The 21,885-nt window shown below is 47.2% G+C and overlaps 1 protein-coding gene across 2 annotated transcripts in view; it reads right to left on the bottom strand.

The window, feature by feature from the left end:
* The window catches only part of LOC138580288 (amiloride-sensitive sodium channel subunit alpha-like), a 223,852-nt gene that overhangs the window by 4,600 nt on the left and 197,367 nt on the right, over nucleotides 1-21,885 (bottom strand). For both annotated transcript variants that reach the window (XM_069650701.1, XM_069650702.1), the window contains exons 9-12: nucleotides 12,621-12,699; nucleotides 9,126-9,183; nucleotides 5,394-5,452; nucleotides 125-200 (exon numbers count right to left, since the gene is read on the bottom strand). In XM_069650701.1, coding sequence (XP_069506802.1) covers nucleotides 125-200; nucleotides 5,394-5,452; nucleotides 9,126-9,183; nucleotides 12,621-12,699 — 272 coding nt within the window. The remainder of the gene's footprint in view (nucleotides 1-124; nucleotides 201-5,393; nucleotides 5,453-9,125; nucleotides 9,184-12,620; nucleotides 12,700-21,885) is intronic.

Raw genomic sequence — 21,885 nt, 5'->3', positions numbered from 1 at the left:
GCAAGGATGGTAGCTCTCTACCTGGGCCGATGTTCCCCTGATAACACGCCTTTCCCCCATAGCAGTGCCCAACCCCTACCCCTTGCAACACGTGTCACCCATGACAGCTCCCTGTGTTACTTACATCAATCGTGGGAGATTCTACTGTGGATTTATACGTCACATCTGAAAAATAGATGTTTAACTTGGCAACTCCGTTCCTGCATCAAAAGAGAACGAGTGGTCAGAAAACAAGACAGACTCCGGCATCATTCCTACGGCAAGCTCAAGCCACAACATCTAGCCCCTGATTCCGGAGACCAACTTCAGAGAAGTCTCCCGGCTTCCCACTCTTGTGGAGGGAGTTGCCTAGCTGCTCCCGCCAGCGTGAAACCTCACATTGCACACACAGTGAACATGCTCAGAGTTTTAGGGTGTAGAGAGTCTCACAAATGGAAATGTGCAATGCATTAATTCAGACAACCGGAAGTCATGCATGAATACTCATTGTTACAGTGTAGGTACCTGTCTGTCATGGTATAAAAGAAAGGTTCCATGTCCAAAGTAAAAGACATGCATAGAAAAGGAGAATGCCTAAATGTTGACACTTGCAAATAAAGTTGTAAAAAACGAATCAAAAGAATTTGGAAATGATACCTCATGCTTTGTTTGTAAAGGAAGTCACCCTGCTACAACCACCCCACACCTCATACCACTCTTGCCATCCATGCCCGTATCTATACACTGCCAAGTTGGGGGACAACCCTGTGCATTGATCCTACCTAGGAATGGGGGCCGATCCGCCAGCCCTCGTGGCCCCATGGGCAGTTTGCCATGGGATACATGTCCCAATGCTGTGGCTTAATGTGGGTGAAGGAACACATGTTCTGTATGAAACTGACCGGTCTTGCAGAAGCTGCCCCTATTATACCTTGGCTGATGGAGATAGACCTTGCAGGAATGTTGAATGAGCTCCATATTAGAACCCCTTATTTACATCCACGCCCTGGCCGACCTGCTCGCATTCGCAGTGTACATTCTAGCATGCATACAGCTTGTTCCTTTGGACTTCAGTACTGAATGCGTTGGCTATACTCAGGCCCTGTATCATACTTTCTTCACTATCCTCCAGCAAGAAATCTCCAAATTCTCTACTGTAGCGGACACAGGATTGCCGCGCCGGCTGTTGAATGCTTTTGTGGTTTTGGGCGAAACAGCTGTATCTTCAGTATACAAGTAGTGAAACAGCTCTGTATTACTCCACTCTCTACATTTCCCGTCAAGGTTCTGTTCTCAATGGTACTGCCTTCTTGAGAATCTGCACTTGGCTTCAAACGGAGCAGACTGCCACACAGCACTCAGTGTTTTGTATTTCTGTTTTTAGTTTGGATTAATTTGACAGCTTTTAAAACTATTTTGACGCTTTTTTAGGAATCGTCATGAAATTAAAACTGTTTAAAGTTCTGTCTTCTAACTGATGTAATGTAACAACAAATGCATGATCATTCCTGTGCGTAAAACAAATTCAAAAGTTGGGGGTAGATCTCTTTCTTCGGCTGGGGCCTCCCTCTGGAACAGCCTCCCCGCCTCCCTGAAAGTTGAGGAGAACCACCTTTGGTTCCGGAAGCACCTCAAGAACTTTTTCTCTGCTTCTGATTTCTCTCCCCCTCTCCCCTGCTGAAGTCCTGGCTGATAATGAGACTGCACAGGTTACCTGGCCACCCATCTGATCTCGGGCTCTAGCCCTGCCAGTTGCATGCTTGCGCTGCCTCCCTGGCAACCCCTGCCCCTGGGGACTGTTTTCTGTATCCCTCCAGTCCCCAAACCAGCACTTGTGTCTGCACTCACCCTGCACTTGCCACCAGCTGGCGGTTCTTATTTATTTTATGTTTTTATTTGATTATCCCACGTACTGCACTTTCCGGCCCCCAGCTTCCCCCACCCCCCGGACTTTTCATTCCCCCTTCCCCTTCAATTGCGCGATCTGAATGACACCTGGCCTAGTAGGATCGGTGTCTGTCTTCCCTCTGTTCCCCCTCCCTTGCTTCATCGCGCCTTGAGACATTTGTGTATGGGCGCGTTATAAATGTCATATATCATATACTAATTTTGTAATCGGTTTTATCCGTCGACATTTGGACACGTACCATCACAATCCCGTCGTATAGGATTTTCTTGCTTAACTTGATAAACCACAATCAAGTCTACCATTCTCAGGTTCTTTGCACATGGTTTCCATGGGAATCTGCTTACTTGCATTATTCGTCACCTAAACCAATCAGGGTAATCCTAGGTTTGACAGGATTGGCCAACCATTTTAAATGTATTTCGTTTCAAATTTGGATTATGAAATGAATAAATGGATGAGCTACTAACATCGCACAGGATCCGTAAGCCCCAAGTGTTCCATTTTACAGTTGACATGCACTCTAAAATAAGCCAGGTTTAAATACTCAGAAACTCTCAATGGTTATACTGATATCCACAAGTGTCAAATTCCATTCAAATCCCAATTTAAAGACTTGTGGAAGGGGGGCTGGACTACTTGATTCACAGACCCCTGTGAACATCTCATACTTGAGCGTGCTTCTTTCCCCTGACCCACAAAGCCTAAAACTGGCGTTGCATAAACAGAGCTGCCGGCACCACCTCTGAGGTCTATGTGACGCGCGTTCGGATGCATGTATCTTTAAGATGCTTCAAGCATCTGCAGATTTGCTTTGTGAATCAGATGTAAGGGGACAGGTGCAAATCAGAGATGCTCACCAGAAGCCCCTAATTTGCTCCAGTGGAAATCTTTGTGAATCAGGCGAGGCCTGGGCATTGTGCTAAATCAGAGAGAGTGATTGTATGTCCATGATTGGCGGAGAAGAGCCGTGAACACGGATTGCTCATAGTTACCTGTGAACTCCAGCTGGAGCAGATTAATTGCTCCTCTGCCCGTATGCATGCCGCCTATTTAATCTTGGATCTGCACCGGTTCCCTACTTGATTTGTACAATTGGTCTGACCCCCATTGCACTGAGGTTGGCTTAGCTACCTCCCATTATCTAAGCATCCAGTGCTAAAGCATGGCCGTGAATTACCTGCTCCAGTCACATCCAGTGAATGCGATCATCAAGACCGCTTTCTGAAGGTGAACTGAAATTAACTCTATCAAGACATGGCGCAGTACACACTCTTAAAATAACCTTTTTGACATCAAGGTGCCAGACTTTTCCATTGAACTGGTTTGACCGATCCATTCCCTTACTTTCTGTTGCCAAGAACATTCTGGACATTGAACTTGGGTATGACGTGTAGAGATGCCTGGGAAAATAAGCCCCCAACTTCCCAGATTGCTTGAGCACAAACTTGAGCCCCTCATCCCTCCAACTTATAATTCTCGACATCTACCTGGGAAACACAACCCAATGATCACAGCGCTCCAGCACTTACCCGCCTCCTCCCTTTTGCAGGACCATGGTCCACCTGGTATGCAGTAATAAAATCGCTGCAAAAATGTCACCATTACAAAAAATTGCGTCAAAAATGCTGTGATTTGACTTGGTAAAGGTGTACCCCATTATACTATTTAAGGAGAGCGGGGGTTGTGAATGGTATAATGGGTCTGGGAGTTGCGGGGGTGTCCCCCGCATCCTTTATATGGATTGCGTTGGCAAAACGACAGCCTTTTTGCCGCGATATTTTCTGTGAACGGCCATTTTTGCTGTGATTTTAACACATGGAACCGTCCACCTAGCAGGGCGCTGCCCTTCCTTTGCACCATCTATTTTCCACTTTCTTTTCCTCTTGCCTTCTCCTCTTCTTTCCTCAATCAGGCCATGGTCTTGATACCCCTGGCAGGCGCACAGTACCCACTCATCAGCCAAACCTCAGCACGCTAATACTAACAATATACTGCAGTACAGAATCCTATTAACATAGCCTCACATCTAGAGACCAATGCACAGGTCATCATGATAAGAAGGGGGTCATTTCAGATTCATTGGCTTCCTTCACATGGCATATGCCTTTTAGAATAATGCAAATGCCACACGGGCAATTCATCGCTAGCAGGATTTGGAAGCCCTGGTTTGCCAAATGTAAAGCTTTTTGCATTCAGTGGCATAATGCCAGGCTAGGGCACAGAAGAAAATAGTTTGAGGTGGGAGCAATGTGGGGGGAGGTGCAGGGTTATAAATGATGTGGCTCATGGGCGGGCAGCACTGACTTTGCAGGCTAGGACTGATGGGAATTGAAATGGCAAACATCTGGAGGGCACGTAATGGGTATCCTGGCATAGCAGACACCATTGTACCTACTGAAGTCAGTGTGGGCTATTCTATGCCAAAGGAAGATGCTGTTCATACACTGTCCAGATATGTACATGTGGGGTCTGATATGTTTACCAGATCCCTCCACACAACATGTGAAGCAGCCACAAGTGGCTTGCATGTACCACACTGCTCCATGCATGCCACTCGTGTGCTGCTATAGAGGTCTTCTGTAAAGGGTTCCACTGGGCCCTAGAGCTCGGTCGGCAGTATATATTGTAGACCGATCACTATAAAAAAAAAATGGTTCTACGTTGTTACATCGCCAGTAATTGTTTTGATTCTTTTTTTGCATAAAACCATTAAACTCTTCGACATTTTTGTAAAAATATTTGTCGGTGTCCCACCCAAGACACACATCTGCTATTATTTACTCCCTATGCCACACATCCTCTTCCCATTACATCCCCTTACCCACCCCCACCTATATATTTCGATTATTTTTTTCATTGAAAAATGTTCGGCGACAAACTCATCGAAAAATATACTGGTGATGTAAAAACGTTGTACCAAATAAACAGGGTGTAAAAAAGTGGCACTGTAAACTGGCATGAGAATGGGAGCTGCAGTGGTTTATTATGCGAACAGGCAGGTACTATACTCCGCAGTGTCAATGGAGGGTGCTGCCGTGTACTGTGTGAGTAGGCGTGAGTGTATCCTATGGTGTGAATGGGCGGTAGTGTAGTCTTCCATGAGAATGACAGCATATGGGTGAATGGGAAGTACTATAGTCTATGGTGTCTATGAAATACAGGGGATATTGTAGTCTACTGTGTTAATGGGCGGAGCTTCTGGCGCGATTGTGCAGCACTGGCATGAAGAGAAATCCCACAGTCTGCATTGCAGCTGAGATGTACTGTAACATAGTGTGGCTTCGAAGTGCAGTGCTGTGTTGTGTTAAGACAAGTACTGTCATCTGTAGTGAGATTGGAAGTACTGTAGTTCGTACTGCAAGGGCTTCTGGCCAGGAAGTGAAGGTTGGGTCTAGAAACTTTCAGCCAACGAGTGTGGTTGGTTGAAGAATTAATGTTCTATCGTGATTGGTTTCAAAGGTAACCCCGCCCCCGACAAGGTTCCAGGAAATGGGGAGTACTTTACCTGCCAGAGGCGGTGACGTTGAAATTGTTCTGCTGGGACAGCATGTAGAAAACCCATTTCTGAAAAAGACAAAAAAGCATTATGGGGCATTGATAAACACATGTGGGATAACACATGTAGAGGTGATATTCATGTAAATACTCAAAAGTGAAAATGGTTTCGTTCCCAAAAGTGAAGAGCGGTGCACAAAGGAAGACGGTTCACCTTCACAGCTGTGCTACTTTTCTCCAGTGGTGCTAGGCCATGAAGGTCAGCGTTTGCAAATATAGATGTATCCCACCCTGTACATAAAAAATCTAAAGAAAAATTCTAATGGTCACTCGATGGTTGCTTACCGGGTGACTCTTGTGTTGCCTCAATCATCTAAATCAATTATTCATGAGAGTCCTAGGACAATTGAGCACGTAGGAGAGGGAAAACATAGATTTCTTTACATAAAGGTCAGTGTTGCCTATGGCGGTGGCTGGAGACATGGCCCTGATGACAGTGTCGCCGGCACGAAGACTGGGAGGGCCGAGGGGGACTGCTGCCCTTTATATGGTTCGGACAAAGGCACAGAGCACCTCAGCCAAGGCTCTCAATTTGGTAACCTTGCATGAGCAGCAGGGCTTAAGCACTCAGGGGGTGATGCAGGTGGGTACTTTGATACAGTGAGTGCCCAAGCCGTCACAAAGGAATATCTACACACTGTGACACTGTGCTAGGTGATAACACAGCTTCTATATATAAAATAAGGTTCCTACCATATTTATATATATATATACATATATATATATATATATATAATAACACTTTGTACTCTGGAAATACTATTCAAAGAATGTCAAATATATGCATTCTATGTAGTACCACACGATACTTAATTTCAGTAATAAATGCGCCACCTGCAGACAATTTCAAATAGGCATGTGATTTATTAAGTGAGGTGTAACAGCATAGATTTGGGAAGAAAGACAGGTTATGAACATTGGCAGAATGATTTCTTTAGACTAGATAAATAATACTGTGTGAGGATCCCCCCACCTGGGCAACCTCTAATGGAAAAGGTAGTGAGTAATTTATCTTGTCTTTTACAGCCCAGTCCAAAAATGTTTTAATAACCCTCTACTTTCTTCTTAAAGGATTTACCACCCCAAAGTACCTGAGTAGCCACAGGAGAACAGGATCCAAGACAAATCTGGGAACCCTGGACCACTTCTGAGGTTAGAAGATGCTCTTCCTTGTCACAGTACCTTTGGTGCCTCGGCAGGCGAAGTGGCAGAGTTTCTCAGTTTCACTCGAGGATTCCACTGGAGGATGGACCCCCCTTCGAAGAAGGAGCCACTGGGATGCTGAGCCCAAGAAGAAAAATTGAACCAAATTCTTTCTGAAGTGCAGCAGTTTTGCTCTTCGCGATGCTCATCGCTGGTCGACAATTTCTCTGACTGTAGAAGTCTTGGAAATATGAACCTTGCTGTGGGCGCCTTAAAGGCTTGGCAGATGAGAATAAGACCCCTGGGGACCTACGAGGACTTGGCGGTGATGGGTGTATAGGTCACTTTGGGTATCGGGTTTCAGAATATCACGGTTTTCCACCTTTCAGTTCTTCAGTGCTGCAGTCACGGCATGGACCTTTGGATGACTTCTAGCAACCTAGACTCACCGACTGGAGTGGACCACAGACCCTCGCCAAGTCTGGACCCTCGGGACGTCTTTGTTGGATTCTGGTGGCGGGAAACCCACCAGTGGATCTTCCTCAGCACTCAGCAACTCGGACCTTCTCTGGTGGGAAAAAGTGGTCAGTGATAATAGCAAGTTTGGTCGCTTGGAGTATTTTAAGTCAGTTTGGACCTTTTCGCAGCTCCGGGTGTCCACCCACACTATGTCAGGGTATACCCCTTCTGGGCAGTAGACAGCAACAGGCTTCCAGCAGTAACGAACGCTTCTCCGGACCCTGGGTGACACCAATGGACTTTTTCCACTCAAGATCTACGGGCACTCGTCTTTAGGACTCACTAAAACCACTTCTCCGTACGGCAGGCACACAGGACTGACTTTACGGGGCACTTTAGATGAAGGGTAGCAGGTTGCACAATGGTCCCTCGTAGCTCGGGGAGAGGTGTCCTTTGCAGGTCCTCTATGGATCAGTCCTTGGAAGAACACAGCAGCTTTTGGATTACACAGAGAAAATGCAGCAGCATACTTCTCCTCCAGCTGGGCTTCAAGGAACAGATTCTTCTTGCTTCAGCTTTGACTTCAGCTTCTGAACAAATTGGTGAGTGCAGGGACTCTAGTTATATACATTTGTTCCCCATTCACTCAGCCAAAGCCAGGCTCAGTAAAAATATCAAGCAGAAGGGCATTCATGCAGGCAGGCAGGCAGGCAATCAGGCTCACAGGCATTCCGGCCATTCACTGCACCCAGACACCCGTAACAAAGAATGTGGATTGGGGCAAGTAGCAAGCCTTTCAGCACACTACACTGCATTCATACCAGTTTAAGTCAGGGCTGTCTCAGGCATTACGTCACACACAGAAGGCAGACACCCACAATACAGAATGTGAGTTGACTCCCAACTCCATTCACACAAGTCCCACCCCAAGGGAGTACCCACAACACACAGTCCATGGGAAGGCTCCAGTCAGTCTGACAGGGGGTAGCCCCAGAGCCATATATGGTATTTCCACCCAACAGCCAGTCAGGAGGAAAGGAACAGAGTCAGGGCTTCTGAGGACATTGGGAAATAAGGTAAAACCAATAGGCCACAGTGGCCATCTTGCCTTTCTTCAGCAATCCATTGATTTCTAGGGCAGGGCCTGGGTGTCCCAAAAATGGAGGACAGTCAGTCAGAGCCACTGCCAAGTCAGCATGTAGCTGCCACCAGCCCAAACCATTCTCTGTGGGCAACACATAGGTGCCCAAAAACACAAATAAGGGGTACAAGGGCATACCCCCACTCATGGGAGCCATAAGGGTATCCCATGGGTGATGCTCACCAAAAGGAAAACATGAATAGCTGTGCTGCCAGAGGTCCAGACTGGACCTCAGTGGTGGAAAACATAAAAACACACAGAGAAGTGGTAGGACAAGGACTAGGAGGCCCTGTCCCTCCAAAAGCATTTCCAGGATCACAGCTGGTATCCCACCGGAATTACCGACGAGATATCGGTGAAACTGCCTTACTGTCTCCATCGCACGATATCCCGGTATTACTGGGATATTACGGGAGGGGGAGACGCCAGTAAGTTCCCATTCCATGGAGGACTCCATGGCATGGGATTGCTGGAATCACCGGCACCGGTATGATTCCGGCATAAATTTGCTGGTAGGGGGCCTGGACTCCCAGCAGGTCAGGTCTGTCGGTAGTTCACTGCCCCTACCAGCAAACCTGTGTTTCCTCGGTCTGGAAAAAATGCTGGTGGCGGTATTACCTGCATTTATTCTGTCATTTCTTTCCCAGACCATGGACCTTGTAATGAGGCCCATTTGTTTTGTTTTGGGGAATGAGCTGCTGACTCTTCGTTGTCAGGTCCTCTGTGGTTTGAAGCTCATCTTTCAGTGGCAGATGGACTGCACATGCGGCCTGACCCCTTTACATGGCCCCTCCAGGCACCCTGCATTGGAGGACTGGTCCTACTGAAATGATCCTTGAAGAAGAGGAACATTGTAGCTGAGAAAGATCCATTATGGCACATTGTACCCACCAGTGCGCATTAAAGAGAGGTCTGAGGGTGAAGCAAACATGAACCTACACTGCTAGCATCCGATGGCCAACGAGCGTATCCAGCGGAGAGATGGTACTCTGTTAATCTGTGGGAAAAGAAGAACAGATCGGTGAACAATGGAGGAAAGGCCACTTCTCTGCTACATCATCAACCCCACATCTGGCACTGCTCCCTCAGCCCCACGTTCAGCACTCCCACACCATCCTCCACTTCCAGCACAATCCTACACAACAGCCATCATGCCTACACCACCCTGCACATTTGCTGCTCCTTCATCATCCATACAACACCCCCAACTACTCAGTCCTCGGCAGCCAGAGGTCCTCCACGGCCCTCCACACCAAACCCCTCGACCACTTCTTTCTACCATTTCACACTACACACACATCCTGTCACATATGCTGCCTGTGTGCAGCCTCCAACAGCACACACTAATTCGAGCACAGCTGTGCATCACTTGTACACATGCATCCCTCAAAATGCAGTGACACCGCTCTGCTGGCAGACCCTGCTGGTAGCGAGTAGAACATGATGAAAACACCTGGGGCTTCCCTCGGGATATAGACCCCCCCCAAAGAGTCCTCCGCAGGAACCACTTGGAACCCTACTAGCAGGCAATGTGCACTCTTCAACACTCCAAGAATTGGAGATTCTCCTCCTTTTCCAGCACTAAGCTTCTCCTCCCTCCCTGGCCACTTTTCTTCTAGACCCATTCAACATGAGGGCCCTACATTAGTAGAATTTGGGGTGTAGAGCACCACCTTATCTCTTGGGAGATTACTTTACAGCTAGCATTGTGGCAGCGCTCGGGCGCGCAAAGCTCCCAAGGCCTCATGCATAGTCAACGCTCCAACACCAGCCGCTATAGCAATGCCCTGACACATCCTCGCACTGCCAGCATCTCCCACAATGTCACGACAGCCTGCGCTTCGGTCATGCTACCCGCAGCCAGTGTTCTTGCATCATTCGTGACAGCGATCACTTGCTAGAGCTCCTTAGAACAGGGGCGTTTGTTCTCATTGGGGGGGCCTTTTCATGGAACAGCCTACGGTGGCTGTCCGTCAGCCTTTTCCTGGTGGATTCTCCTCAGCACACGCTTGGAGTAGATTGCCAATGAGGATTCAGTGCGTGCATGCGATGATCATCAGCAAGAAACTCTGATGATCATCACAGGGTCATAGCGAGTCCTTTTGTTTTTTTCTCTGCTCCGCGCACTGCCAGGCTCCTGCACAAGGAGGAGAGACACAATGGTAAAAGCCCTTGTTTCCTTTGCTCCAGGCCACATCTTTGACGCTCCACATCCCTGGATAACCATTTGTGACGCTCATTATGAACGTACAAATGGTTACTCCAGGGGACTCCGCGAGTGATGCGCTGGCCTACAGGGAGCTCTGGAGCTGGGCTGGTGGGCCTCTGCTCCATAGGCCCCTCGTATGTGCGTACCCTGGTTTTCTGCTCATCTTACTCTGTCCCCAGTGCACACTGCTCTCTTCGTTCTAGAGGCGTTGCTAGGGGGCGGGGATCTGAGGGGGCTATAGCCGCAGGTCTTTTGGTTGTAGCCCCCGATAGAAGCTCAGGTGCTACAACCAGAAGGCTAGCTAGCCCTGAGTCCCGCTGATCCCGGCATTGGCTTAGCCCCTAATCTTTTCCAGACCTAGCAACACCCCTCCATCCCATTGGACATTCTCTTGTGGGGGAACCTCAAGCCCTAGTCTCAGGGTGTGGGCTTGCTCGCCCTGGACTGAGCCCTGCAGGGGCCAGCGCAGATTATCCACGGCACGCCACACATTCACGGTGACTCCAGCATCAGCAGAACTGTCATGAACATCCACTGTGCAGATCTGTATATGGAGGTCCCGCATGTACATGGTGGTCTGTGATCATGTGGGCACATGTGGATAGATCCCTGGCGCCTGCTGGCACATGCAAACAAAGCCCAGGACATGGCCCTTTCGCGATCTCTTCTCCACATCCATGACACTGAGAATGAGGGTGCACGAGTGTTCCTCATTTCTCTTCCCCACCTGATGCTCTGGAAGCATCTGCCACAGGCAAGGCTGCTATAGCGTTCCCCTGTTACACCATCCTCCATGGGGAAGGGTCTCGGGCTATCCTTCACAGCCAACCATTTCATACAATTAAACACATCCATGTACCTTCATAATCAGTGTTCCAACAACATCGCCTGACATCCTGTGCTCCTGCACCCTCATCTACAGCCAACGCTTCTGTGCATCACACACAGCAAGTGCTCTTATACTATTCTCCGCAGCTGGCATTCTTAATGCATCCCCCTACAGCCAGTTCCCATAAAACAGCGCTCCTGCACACAAACCCGCCCCTAGCCAGCACTCCTATACCCTCCTCTACAGCCAGTAGACTGCCTACACCATCATCTACAGGCAGCACTCCTCCACCAGCCCCTTATACCAGCACTCACACACCATCCCTTTTAGTGAGCTCTCTTTGAAATTACCTAACACACAACATTCCTACAACATTACCTACACAGAGTACTTCTATACAATTTCCCACAGCAAGTGCTCCTGCACTGTACTCCGCAGTTAGTGCAACTTCACGGCTCCCTACACCATTTCCCAGGCAGTGCTCCTGCACTGTAATCTGCAGCTAGTGTACCTTCAAGCTACCCTACACCATTTCCCAGGCAGTGCTCCGGCACTGTACTCCTCATCTATTACACCTTCAAGCTACCCTACACCATTTCCCAGGCAGTTCTCCTGCGCTGTACTCCGCAGCTAGTACACCTCAAGGCACCCTACACCATTTCCCAGGCAGTGCTCCTGCACTGTACGCCGCAGCTAGTACACCTTCAAGACACCCTACACCATTTCCCAGGCACTGCTCCTGCACTGTACTCCACTGCTAGTACACCTTAAAAACACCCTACATCACTTCCCACAGCAAGTTCTCCTGAGCTGTACTCTGCAGCTAGTGCGCCTTCAAGACACCCTAGACCATTTCCCAGGTAGTGCTCCTGCACTGTACTCCGCAGCTAGTACACCTTAAAAACACCCTACACCACTTCCCACAGCAAGTGCTCCTGCACTGTACTCCGCAGCTAGTATATCTTCAAGACACCCTACACCACTTTCCACAGCCAGTGCTCCTGCACTGTACTCCGCAGCTTATACACCTTCAAGACACCATACACCATTTCCCAGGCAGTGCTCCACAGCTAGTACACCTTCAAGATACCCTGCACCATTTCCCACAGCCAGTGCTCCTGCGCTGTACTGCGCAGCTAGTACACCTTAAAAACATCCTACACCATTTCCCAGGCAGTGCTCCTGCTCTGTATTGAGCAAAGCACTTCTACATGCACACCTGTGGCCAGCAGTCAACAGCATCCTGCAGTGCCAACACTCCTGCACGACCCCTTGCACCCATCATTCATGTGCCACCGTCCATTCCTATATGCTTCCACAATTCTTTCAGCTTTTCACGTGCACGCTCATCAATGCACAAGGTGGTGGGGGTTAGGGGGTTGTGTAGAGGTCTTACTTGCAGGGTTTGCGGCACTTTCCAAAGCATCCAAGCTCATCAGAGGCAAATTCGTTTTCCAGTTTATAGTAGCAGTGACCTGGAGTAGAGAAAAGGAACTGTGTGTTACATCAAGCCCCACACCATACCAATGGAACATATACAAAAGGGTGTGGTCACACATTAAAAGGCAACATCTTTATAGAATCAAGATTCCAACCTATTTGCCTTAAGTCATACAATCGTCCCTGATAGTGCCAGGGGTCTTGGGCACATCTAGATATCATAGCAAACTGGTCCCCTTGGAAAGGTATCTGGCCCAGGTTTAGGGGAAACAATAGGATGAGAGCAGAATCCTGGGATCGAGAAAGAAATTAACAACAGTATCACACGTTGAAAGTGTTGTGATAGCATACATTGAGAGAGTTGTTCATCTTTGTTTCAGAGAGAGTTCCTCCATCAAGGTGTGAGTCGTAAGAATAGTATTTAATTAAAATTAAATCAATCGTTTTTTATGTCCTGCTTCATACCAGCCAGCCTCTAAGCGCGGGGCCGGGAATCAAACTCATGCGGCTTGATTGTCTTGCTCCAAGATAGGTGGGTTGCCCCCGATTTATACACTTGGCCTGGGCCTCTATGCCACCCTAGCTGTGTAGACCAGATGAATGTTAAGCCATTTCTGACACCCCTTTTGTTAACTTTATCAGTCCCCTTGAGTTTTCAAAAACATGTTGGATATTCCTTTTGCTGTCGAGCGACTTCTGAAGAAGCCCCCCTGTCGCTGCAACTCATGTGTGATGTGCTCCCTTTCGCTGCTGTGACTAAGTGACTTTGTGGATATTGTCACATGGGCCTGAACATGGCATCCCCAGGTCCTCAAAGGCAGCCAAGACCCAGAAAGCTACAGTCCCGGGGCACGTCGTCCTGCCTACTTTGAGAAACACATAATTCAGGGACTACACCTCAAAGAGGACATTTAGGGGGAACTTAAACACCTCCTCCATTCAATACTGTGAATGCCATCTCCCAGCAGGGAAAGGGAGATCTGGAGTGCCGGGCTTACAAGTATTAGAGTGGGAGTTTTGAGGTGGCGAGCGAAGAGCAGAGACTGGGCACGATGGAGTTCGGAGGTGATTGAGGAGGCAAGAAAGAATGCTGGAGCAAATTTGCTGAAGGAGGAAGGAGTGCAAAGGAGGAGTTTGTTAAAGTGCCAGAAAGTGCTACGGGCGAGGCTGGAAAGGATATCATGAGTAGAGAGGAGATGGGGAAGAGGGAGAGGAGTAAGGAGGTACAACAGTAGGGGTGAAGGGGAGTAATGCAGTCATAAGGCGAAACATTGGAGGAAAGGCGAAACATTGGAGGACCAAGGAGGTGACACAAAGGAGTCTAAATAGGTGGTGACAAAAAGGAACATCAAGACTAAGGAGTCGGTGAAGGAGAATAATAGGGAGGAGGTTGGAGAGAAAAAAAACAGAGAAGAGGTGGGAGGTTTTAAGGAGGAAAGGGAAGAAAGTAGTGAGGAAGGCAGTGGAGAGACTTAAGAGAGTGGGGAGGAGGAGCAGCTGTGGTGAGAACAGAGGAGCTGAAGTTAAGGAGATACTAAGAAGAGAAGTGAAGGGGGGGTGAGACAGGCCAAATGCATGTAGTGAGCAAGTTTAGATGGGAAGGAGGTGCAAGTATGTGGCAGGGCAATGCTGAGGCTCAGAAAAAAGAGAAGGAACAGGAAAGTGGAGAGAACAGAATAGGAGATGCTGAAGAGGGCCGCTTTGGCGTGATCACTGAGGCGGTATATGAGTAAGGGTTGCCGGGATGGAAGACAGCACAAGGAGTTGGGCAGGGTAACTAATCATAAATCCAGAGAGACAATAAGATTTCCTGCCTCTTGGTGGCTACTCTGGAAAGGTTATTCCCTTACTCTCTCGGCTGCTCTGGGACGGTTATTCCCTTACTCTCTCGGCTGCTCCAGGACGGTTATTCCCTTACTCTCTCGGCTGCTCTAGGACGGTTATTCCCTTACTCTCTCGGCTGCTCTGGGGTGGTTATTCCCTTACTCTCTCGGCTGCTCTGGGACGGTTATTCCCTTACTCTCTCGGCTGCTCCGGGACGGTTATTCCCTTACTCTCTCGGCTGCTCTAGGACGGTTATTCCCTTACTCTCTCGGCTGCTCTGGGGTGGTTATTCCCTTACTCTCTCGGCTGCTCTGGGACGGTTATTCCCTTACTCTCTCAGCTGCTCTGGGACGGTTGTTCCCTTACTCCCTCAGAAGTGACCTTTGTCCACGTCTTGAGCGCAAGCTCGTGAGTGGTCCAGATGACCCAGGACGGGGTCTCCCTGGAGATGAGCACGAGAGGTAGATGACCTGAATGTGCAGAAGGAGAAACCAGCAAGAGAGGTGAAATACACTCAAACCCCCAGTGACCAGGAATATGTCACTGGAAGGGATCCCTGAAATTGAGGATTATGATCCCCAGAGACCTGTATAGAACCCGAGAGGCTGAACCCTTACTCTCTCGGCTGCTCTAGGACGGTTATTCCCTTACTCTCTCGGCTGCTCTGGGGTGGTTATTCCCTTACTCTCTCGGCTGCTCTGGGACGGTTATTCCCTTACTCTCTCAGCTGCTCTGGGACGGTTGTTCCCTTACTCCCTCAGAAGTGACCTTTGTCCACGTCTTGAGCGCAAGCTCGTGAGTGGTCCAGATGACCCAGGACGGGGTCTCCCTGGAGATGAGCACGAGAGGTAGATGACCTGAATGTGCAGAAGGAGAAACCAGCAAGAGAGGTGAAATACACTCAAACCCCCAGTGACCAGGAATATGTCACTGGAAGGGATCCCTGAAATTGAGGATTATGATCCCCGGAGACCTGTATTGAACCAGAAACCTATTGGAACACAGCCAATGATTGGATTGAGCAGCTGCTACTCATTGCTTCACCATTCTGCTGCCAGTGCTGAGTCCCTCATAGCCTCCTTCTGGCTCCCCGCTGTGCTCCTCGTCTTTGCCGTTACTTCTCCAATGACCTCCTCATTATGAGTGACCTGAAAGAGACCTACTTTTCGTACTGGGACTTGTGGGTCTGGTCTTGGTACCTTGATATGATATGGCATTTGTAACGCGCCTATACACAAGTGTTTCAAGTGTTCTTACACTTGGAACCAAACAAGAGTCCTGAGACGCCATAAAGCTGGACAGAATCCCCTCTTCGGGAGAGACCATTGCACCCACGCTTAGGCCATCTTTGATGCATCCTTTATCTGGGAAGCCTTCCCCATGTCCCATAACCCCATCTTGTTGCTGGTCCATTTTTCCATGGTCACTTGGTGCAGAGTGTTTTCTCTTGCCCCCCATCCGTGCAAAAGTGACTCTCTTTCTTCTGTGGGCCATAATCCCAATCTGGAGCCATCCTTCTCTAGGTATTTGGTCGTACAACCTGGGTCCTGAACTACTCCTCTGGTGGGGCCCATCTGACTCCACCACTAGATGGTTGCCATGCTCTCCTCACTTTGGACCATACCCACCTTTTCATCATAAATGCAATCGTCTTATTGGGGTTGTCTCATTAAACTCTATGGGCATACTTTTGTGAACTCTTAAAACTCTCTTAAATTGAAAATAACAAATACATACAGGCTTACTATCTTTGAGCACTTGGTTTCATTGGGGTCCTGACGTTTGAGATCAATGGCATATTTAGAATCTACCTGTGATTTTCTGTGAAACTGAATGAGATAAAACACTGCAGTTCACATTTTCAGCGATTGTTAAAGTATTTAAGATAATATTAGGCTGTTTAATGGGGCTGTAAAAGTGATTTCCACCTGTTAGAAATCCTGTACTGTTCTTTCAAACAACCTTTGAGATTTCTGCCACTTGCCTTCACTTGTATAGGCATTTCTGTCTCAGAATCATTGCTTTTCACTCCCATACACCAGGTGCAGTAGACAGTGGGATACTTTTGGGATTTTAAATGTTCTTCTGACTCTGGGCATTGTGGAGCACTGTGTAGACCTGCATCACTGTTTCATATTACTTGTGCTTAATACTAGTACTTAACAGTAAATATATACATCCCTTACATGATTTATTTCTACTCTTTTCAGTAAGTGCACTGTGTAGACATTATTGTATTGCCTGCTTCTTGAGTGGCAAACATGACAACACAACTCCCCTTCTAAGAATACAATCGGGCTGTTCTTTCACGTTAGAAAGTAGGGTGGTAAGCCCCTGCCCAGCTCTACAGGGTGGTGGTTCCTTTGAAGCCCAGACCAGAGGACACTTGCCATTTCTCCCTAATAATATTCCATCATAGGATTTCCTTGTGTTCAGAAGAGCGATGAAGATGGCAAAAGCTTCCAGCACCTCTGAAAAGTATAAAGACTATGCTGGAAACTGAAAAAAGTCAACAGAATACTGAGTGTGGGCCAACGTTAACAACAGTGAACATATTGGTGAGATGGGAAGCTCCACAAAAGTCAAGAAGGTCATCAAACGTGGGTAGTGGTAAGAATCACAGCTTGTAACTCTTGCATCAAAAGTCTTGGATTGAAGAATCCCAAGAAAAACGAGTTTGAGGGGCTATGTGGTAAAAGCTCCACTCAGAAGCCTTGAAACAAGCATCTTAAGTCAGAAAGGATGACGCAGAGGTGGTTAAAATGTGATGCCTGCATTATTAAATCTTAGGTAAAAGTGGAACGACCTCATAGCGGTCCTGAATACGAGTAATTCACAAGATGGTCTCTCCTTATTGCACCAATGAAAATGGAACCTGCACAACACTGGATTGGTTTACTTACCAGAAAGGGCCTTGGTGTACTATTCCGGCTAAAATGGTGCCAAGACAGAGGGCAGTGTCAGGGAATGTGTCTTCTACAGCTTGGAGGAGTCATCCTCTATATTGGGCTGCCTTCATGTGTCTAACCAGAAGCCCTGCCTAGCTCAGACTGGTCATTGGGAATGGCCGCGTTCAGTTTACCAGCTGCTGTGGAAGTTAGCCCAATTACATTGTTGCCTAATGTACTGACTGGACCTCAATGTCAGGATCCTGCGATGGCTATGGCTCTCCGCCAGGAGCTGCTCTCAGGGTCGGTGCAGGATTTATGTTTCCTCTAGTGAATTGTCACTTTGGAATAGCCTCAATTACAATTCAGCTAGATATGCTGTTGGTAGCTCCAATCAGGTACTCTCGGGTGGGCCCCACCTAGATTGTAAATGCTATAGAACTGGCTATAGCCACACTTGGTGTAGCTGCTAAGAGACGCCAATGGAATTTCTTTTGGTCTTCTTGGAGCTCTGAAACAGTCACCTAGGGTTGCAACAAGATCCCCCTCAAAAACTTGAAGGTATTTGAGATAGACAGGATTAGATGATTTAGTGAAATGAAGGTTTTTGAGATGGACAGGATTAGATGATTTAGTGAAGTGAAGGTATTTGAGAACAATAGGATTAGATGATTTAGTGAAGTGAAGGTATTTGAGAACAATAGGATTAGATGATTTAGTGAAGTAACAGTATTTGAGATGGACAGGATTAGATGATTTAGTGACATGGCAGCATTTGAGATGGACCGGATTAGATGATTTAGTGAAGTGACAGTATTTGAGATGGACAGGATTAGATGATTTAGTGCAGTGACGGCATTTGAGATGGACAGGATTAGATTATTTAGTAGAGTGAAGGTATTTGAGAAGGATGGGATTAGATTATTTAGTGAAGTGAAGGTATTTGAGATGGACAGGATTAGATGGTTTAGTGAAATCAAGGTATTTGAGATGGACAGGATTAGATGATTCAGTGAAGTGAAGGTATTTGAGATGGACAGGATTAGATGATTTAGTGAAGTGAAGGTATTTGAGATGGACGGATGATTTAGTGAAGTGACGGTATCTGAAATGGACAGGATTAGATGATTTAGTGCAGTGACGGCATTTAAGATGGACAGGATTAGATGATTTAGCAGAGTTAAGTTATTTGAGAAGGGTGGGATTAGATGATTTAGTGAAGTGAAGGTATTTGAGATGGACAGGATTAGATGATTTAGTGAAGTGAAGGTATTTGAGATGGACAGGATTAGATGATTTAGTGAAGTGAAGGTATTTGAGATGGACAGGATTAGATGATTTAGTGAAGTGAAGGTATTTGAGCTGGACAGGATTAGATGATTTAGTAAAGTGAAGGTACATGAGATGGACAGGATTAGATGATTTAGGGAAGGTGATGAATCTCATGCAAGCTGTCTCTCTCACAATGGGCACATTGAAGTCTCCACTCTAAGGAGCAATATCAGAAATGCAAAAGCATGCAGAGTGAGACTAACACGAAGAGGGAACAAAGGCTGGACCTGGGGCAGGGTGAGATCAATGATCTCTGAAAATGCTGGCTAGGAACAATTCAATAAGTAACACAATGAATAGCGCAAAGACAGAATACGTTGTGCCCCCACTGCCCAAAATAAAAAGAAATGTAGTTTATAATAATAATAATAAACCTTCAGATAAAAAAAGAGAGGGATCAAACATTGTAAATCCCAATGTGTATTAAATGGGGTGGGGTGGAAACCCCTACTGTTAGGACCTGGGGAAGAAGCCTATGGAACAGAAAGGTTGGGGCAACAGAAACATGCATCTGCAGCTGCTCGTGTAATGTCACTTCCCAGGTAGCATTTCATGTTTCATTATTACAGTCTTTCAACGGAAAAGATTCAATGCTGTATTTAACACCCACAAACAAAATTATTTTCATTTTTTTTTTAAATACGCCCCAAGTCAACATTGAATTCTTTTCCTTGAAAGACTGTTTGTAATAATGCGACATTAAATGCTACTTGGGAAGTGATATTGCACAAAGGATTGCATAGGGATTTGTGTGTTAGGCCAACTTTTGTGAAAGTCCCAATGTGCCACCGAAGCTTGAGGCCCATGTAAGGTATGATTGTTCCTACCTGGTTTATGCAAGCTTCTCCCTGATGAATCCCATTGGAAGCCACATCAGAGGCAGATGCAGTAACCCTATGCTACTCAAGATAAAGGTGGATCACACACCAAGGGGTCCCTGTGCAAGTCTCCTTGCACAGCTGTGTGGGATCCACGGGTTGGTGTCATCATTTTTCAGGATTTGAGTGGGCGACCACCTTTGATTTCCTGGATGTGTCCTGTCAGGCCAGACAAAGGCTTTGCTTAACAAAAGGAGTATTAGGCACAACTTCCAAATTGGGGCCTTACTGGCTAACTGGTTGTTATCAAGTAAACTATAGTTGTCATACTGGTACTTAAATTAAAAAAATAAGTATCTCTCAGAGGAGTACAAAAGTGTCCAAACAAGAAATCTCTCTATGTACCTGAAGCATCTTTCCTGGCCTCATCTGGTAGCTTAATACTATAAGCGGCACACTCACATTCTTTAAGGGGTTCCGGGATACTTTTTGGGTATTATTTCTCGATCCCTCCCGGCACACTATCATTCTCAAGTTGAAAGGATTCCCACACACTTCCTCCTACTTCCCAACAGATTCTTGGGTCACATGACTGTACATGAGACGATGCTGTTGTGAAGACTTTTACTTGGAGCTGGTCTTGCACAGATTCAGAGCTGGAGTAAGACAGTAGGCTCCTTTAAACTGCATTTGGTGTTTCTTCTGGGGCTCGCATGGCTTCCGTCACTCAAGTTCTTGGGTCCCTGGGTCTCCAGTTCCAAATGCTTCCATTCTTTACTGTCTCGCTTCAACTTTGTACCCAAGCATCTCTCACCTGACGTCTCTGGTGTCTGGTATATCTCCTTGCCAGTCCACCCACCTTCCAAATCATAATAGGGGCTCCCTAATGCTACTGCACTGCAACCCCACATCAGTCTCTCCCTCTCTTCTCCTCACTCCCCTCTAAACCTTTGAAGGCCTTCTATCACCGCTTCCTTCCCATCCAGATGTTTCTCCTATCTGCCCCCTCTCTCAAATGTTCTTCTAGAAACTCATTTTTCCTTTCTTCTATCTCACTCTCCTCCTTACACCAGCTCCCCTCGCTGTTTGCCGGCTTCTTGTGAAGCAGTTTTCCCCTCCTTCACCAACCACTTAACATGCCTCCCTTCCTGGGTCACACTCTTCCCCTACCTTCTGGAACATTTCCTATACAGCTGTCTGGGACTCTCCTTTCCCAAACATCTGAGCCTTTCTCCCCAAACCATGTGGGTCTCTTACTTCTGCTCCTTTAGTGGCTTTTTCTACCCATGTCTTCCCTTCACTAACCTCCTGGGTCTACTTGTATCCAGTCCCCTGGTTCTCCCATAAAGGATCGTATCCCATCTAGCTCAGGCATCCTGGGTCCGTCCTGGCCCATCCGTCTAGTTCTCCACTTTTACAGTCTCTCCCCTATTTCCTACTAGTTCTCCTCCAGTGACCGCTTGATCTTTCAGCCTCATCGCCTATCTCCTCTTCCTCTCGCCTTCTTTTCCCTACCTCCTTCTCCCCTGGCCAGCTGTTTTCCTTTTCCTCTTGATCAATTCCCTCTTGCTCAAGATCACAGTCTTGCGCTGTAATGCAGTCCAATCTCTTCTCACACTGCCCACTTATAGTTGCATTCAAACATGCGCTAGGGGAAGAACCCTTTCAAGGACATTCAGTGCAGGGTCCAGTCAGTAAGACTCCTTTATTTTGCTTTATTCTAAAGTCTGCTTATGGACTGCATCTTCCTGCTGCACATGCGTTCTCAAGGTTAGGCGGAAGCTAGTTTTATTATTTATTTTATTACTAGAGCGCTGAAGACAGAAGCCCTGAGGCATAAGAGAGCTCAGAGAAACATACAACAAAAAACAAGAATTACCATCGACTTGGACGGGGAACAGGGGGAGTGACTCACCAATGTGACATTTTATTAAACAAGAAAGGTTTTCAGGTTTCGTTTAAAAGGGAAACCTTCGGAGGGAGAGTGCACATTGACAGGGGAGCATAGTCAAAACAGGGGGCATTGCAAGGGGGACAGCTGAGCTCTGAATACAGGCTAGGGGCTGTCACAAGAGGCATGGGCAGAAGGGGGTTGTCTGGAAATCACCTAAACACACGGAGCTGTCTTGCAGGAGTTTAAAGTACATTGTCTGCAGAAGGCACATTCACCTCTTGAGCTTTCTTCTGAATCCCATAGACTGTGGTCCACGGGAAAGCTGTGACTTATCCAGATACCAAAGAGCTTTTCAAATTGGCTGTTGAATTGTGCAATGTTTTAAATATGGGAAGTAAGTATGTACGTCTTTAAAACTGAGAACTACGGGCCACAGTGCACTGCCCAGAAAAATAAAAACACTAC

Source organism: Ambystoma mexicanum, chromosome 3p, assembly GCF_040938575.1.
Source record: "Ambystoma mexicanum isolate Mex_15411 chromosome 3p, UKY_AmexF1_1, whole genome shotgun sequence".
NCBI classification, from domain to species: Eukaryota; Metazoa; Chordata; class Amphibia; order Caudata; family Ambystomatidae; genus Ambystoma; species Ambystoma mexicanum.
Note: the sequence above shows the minus strand (reverse complement) of the source record. Positions and strands in the feature narration are given on the sequence as shown.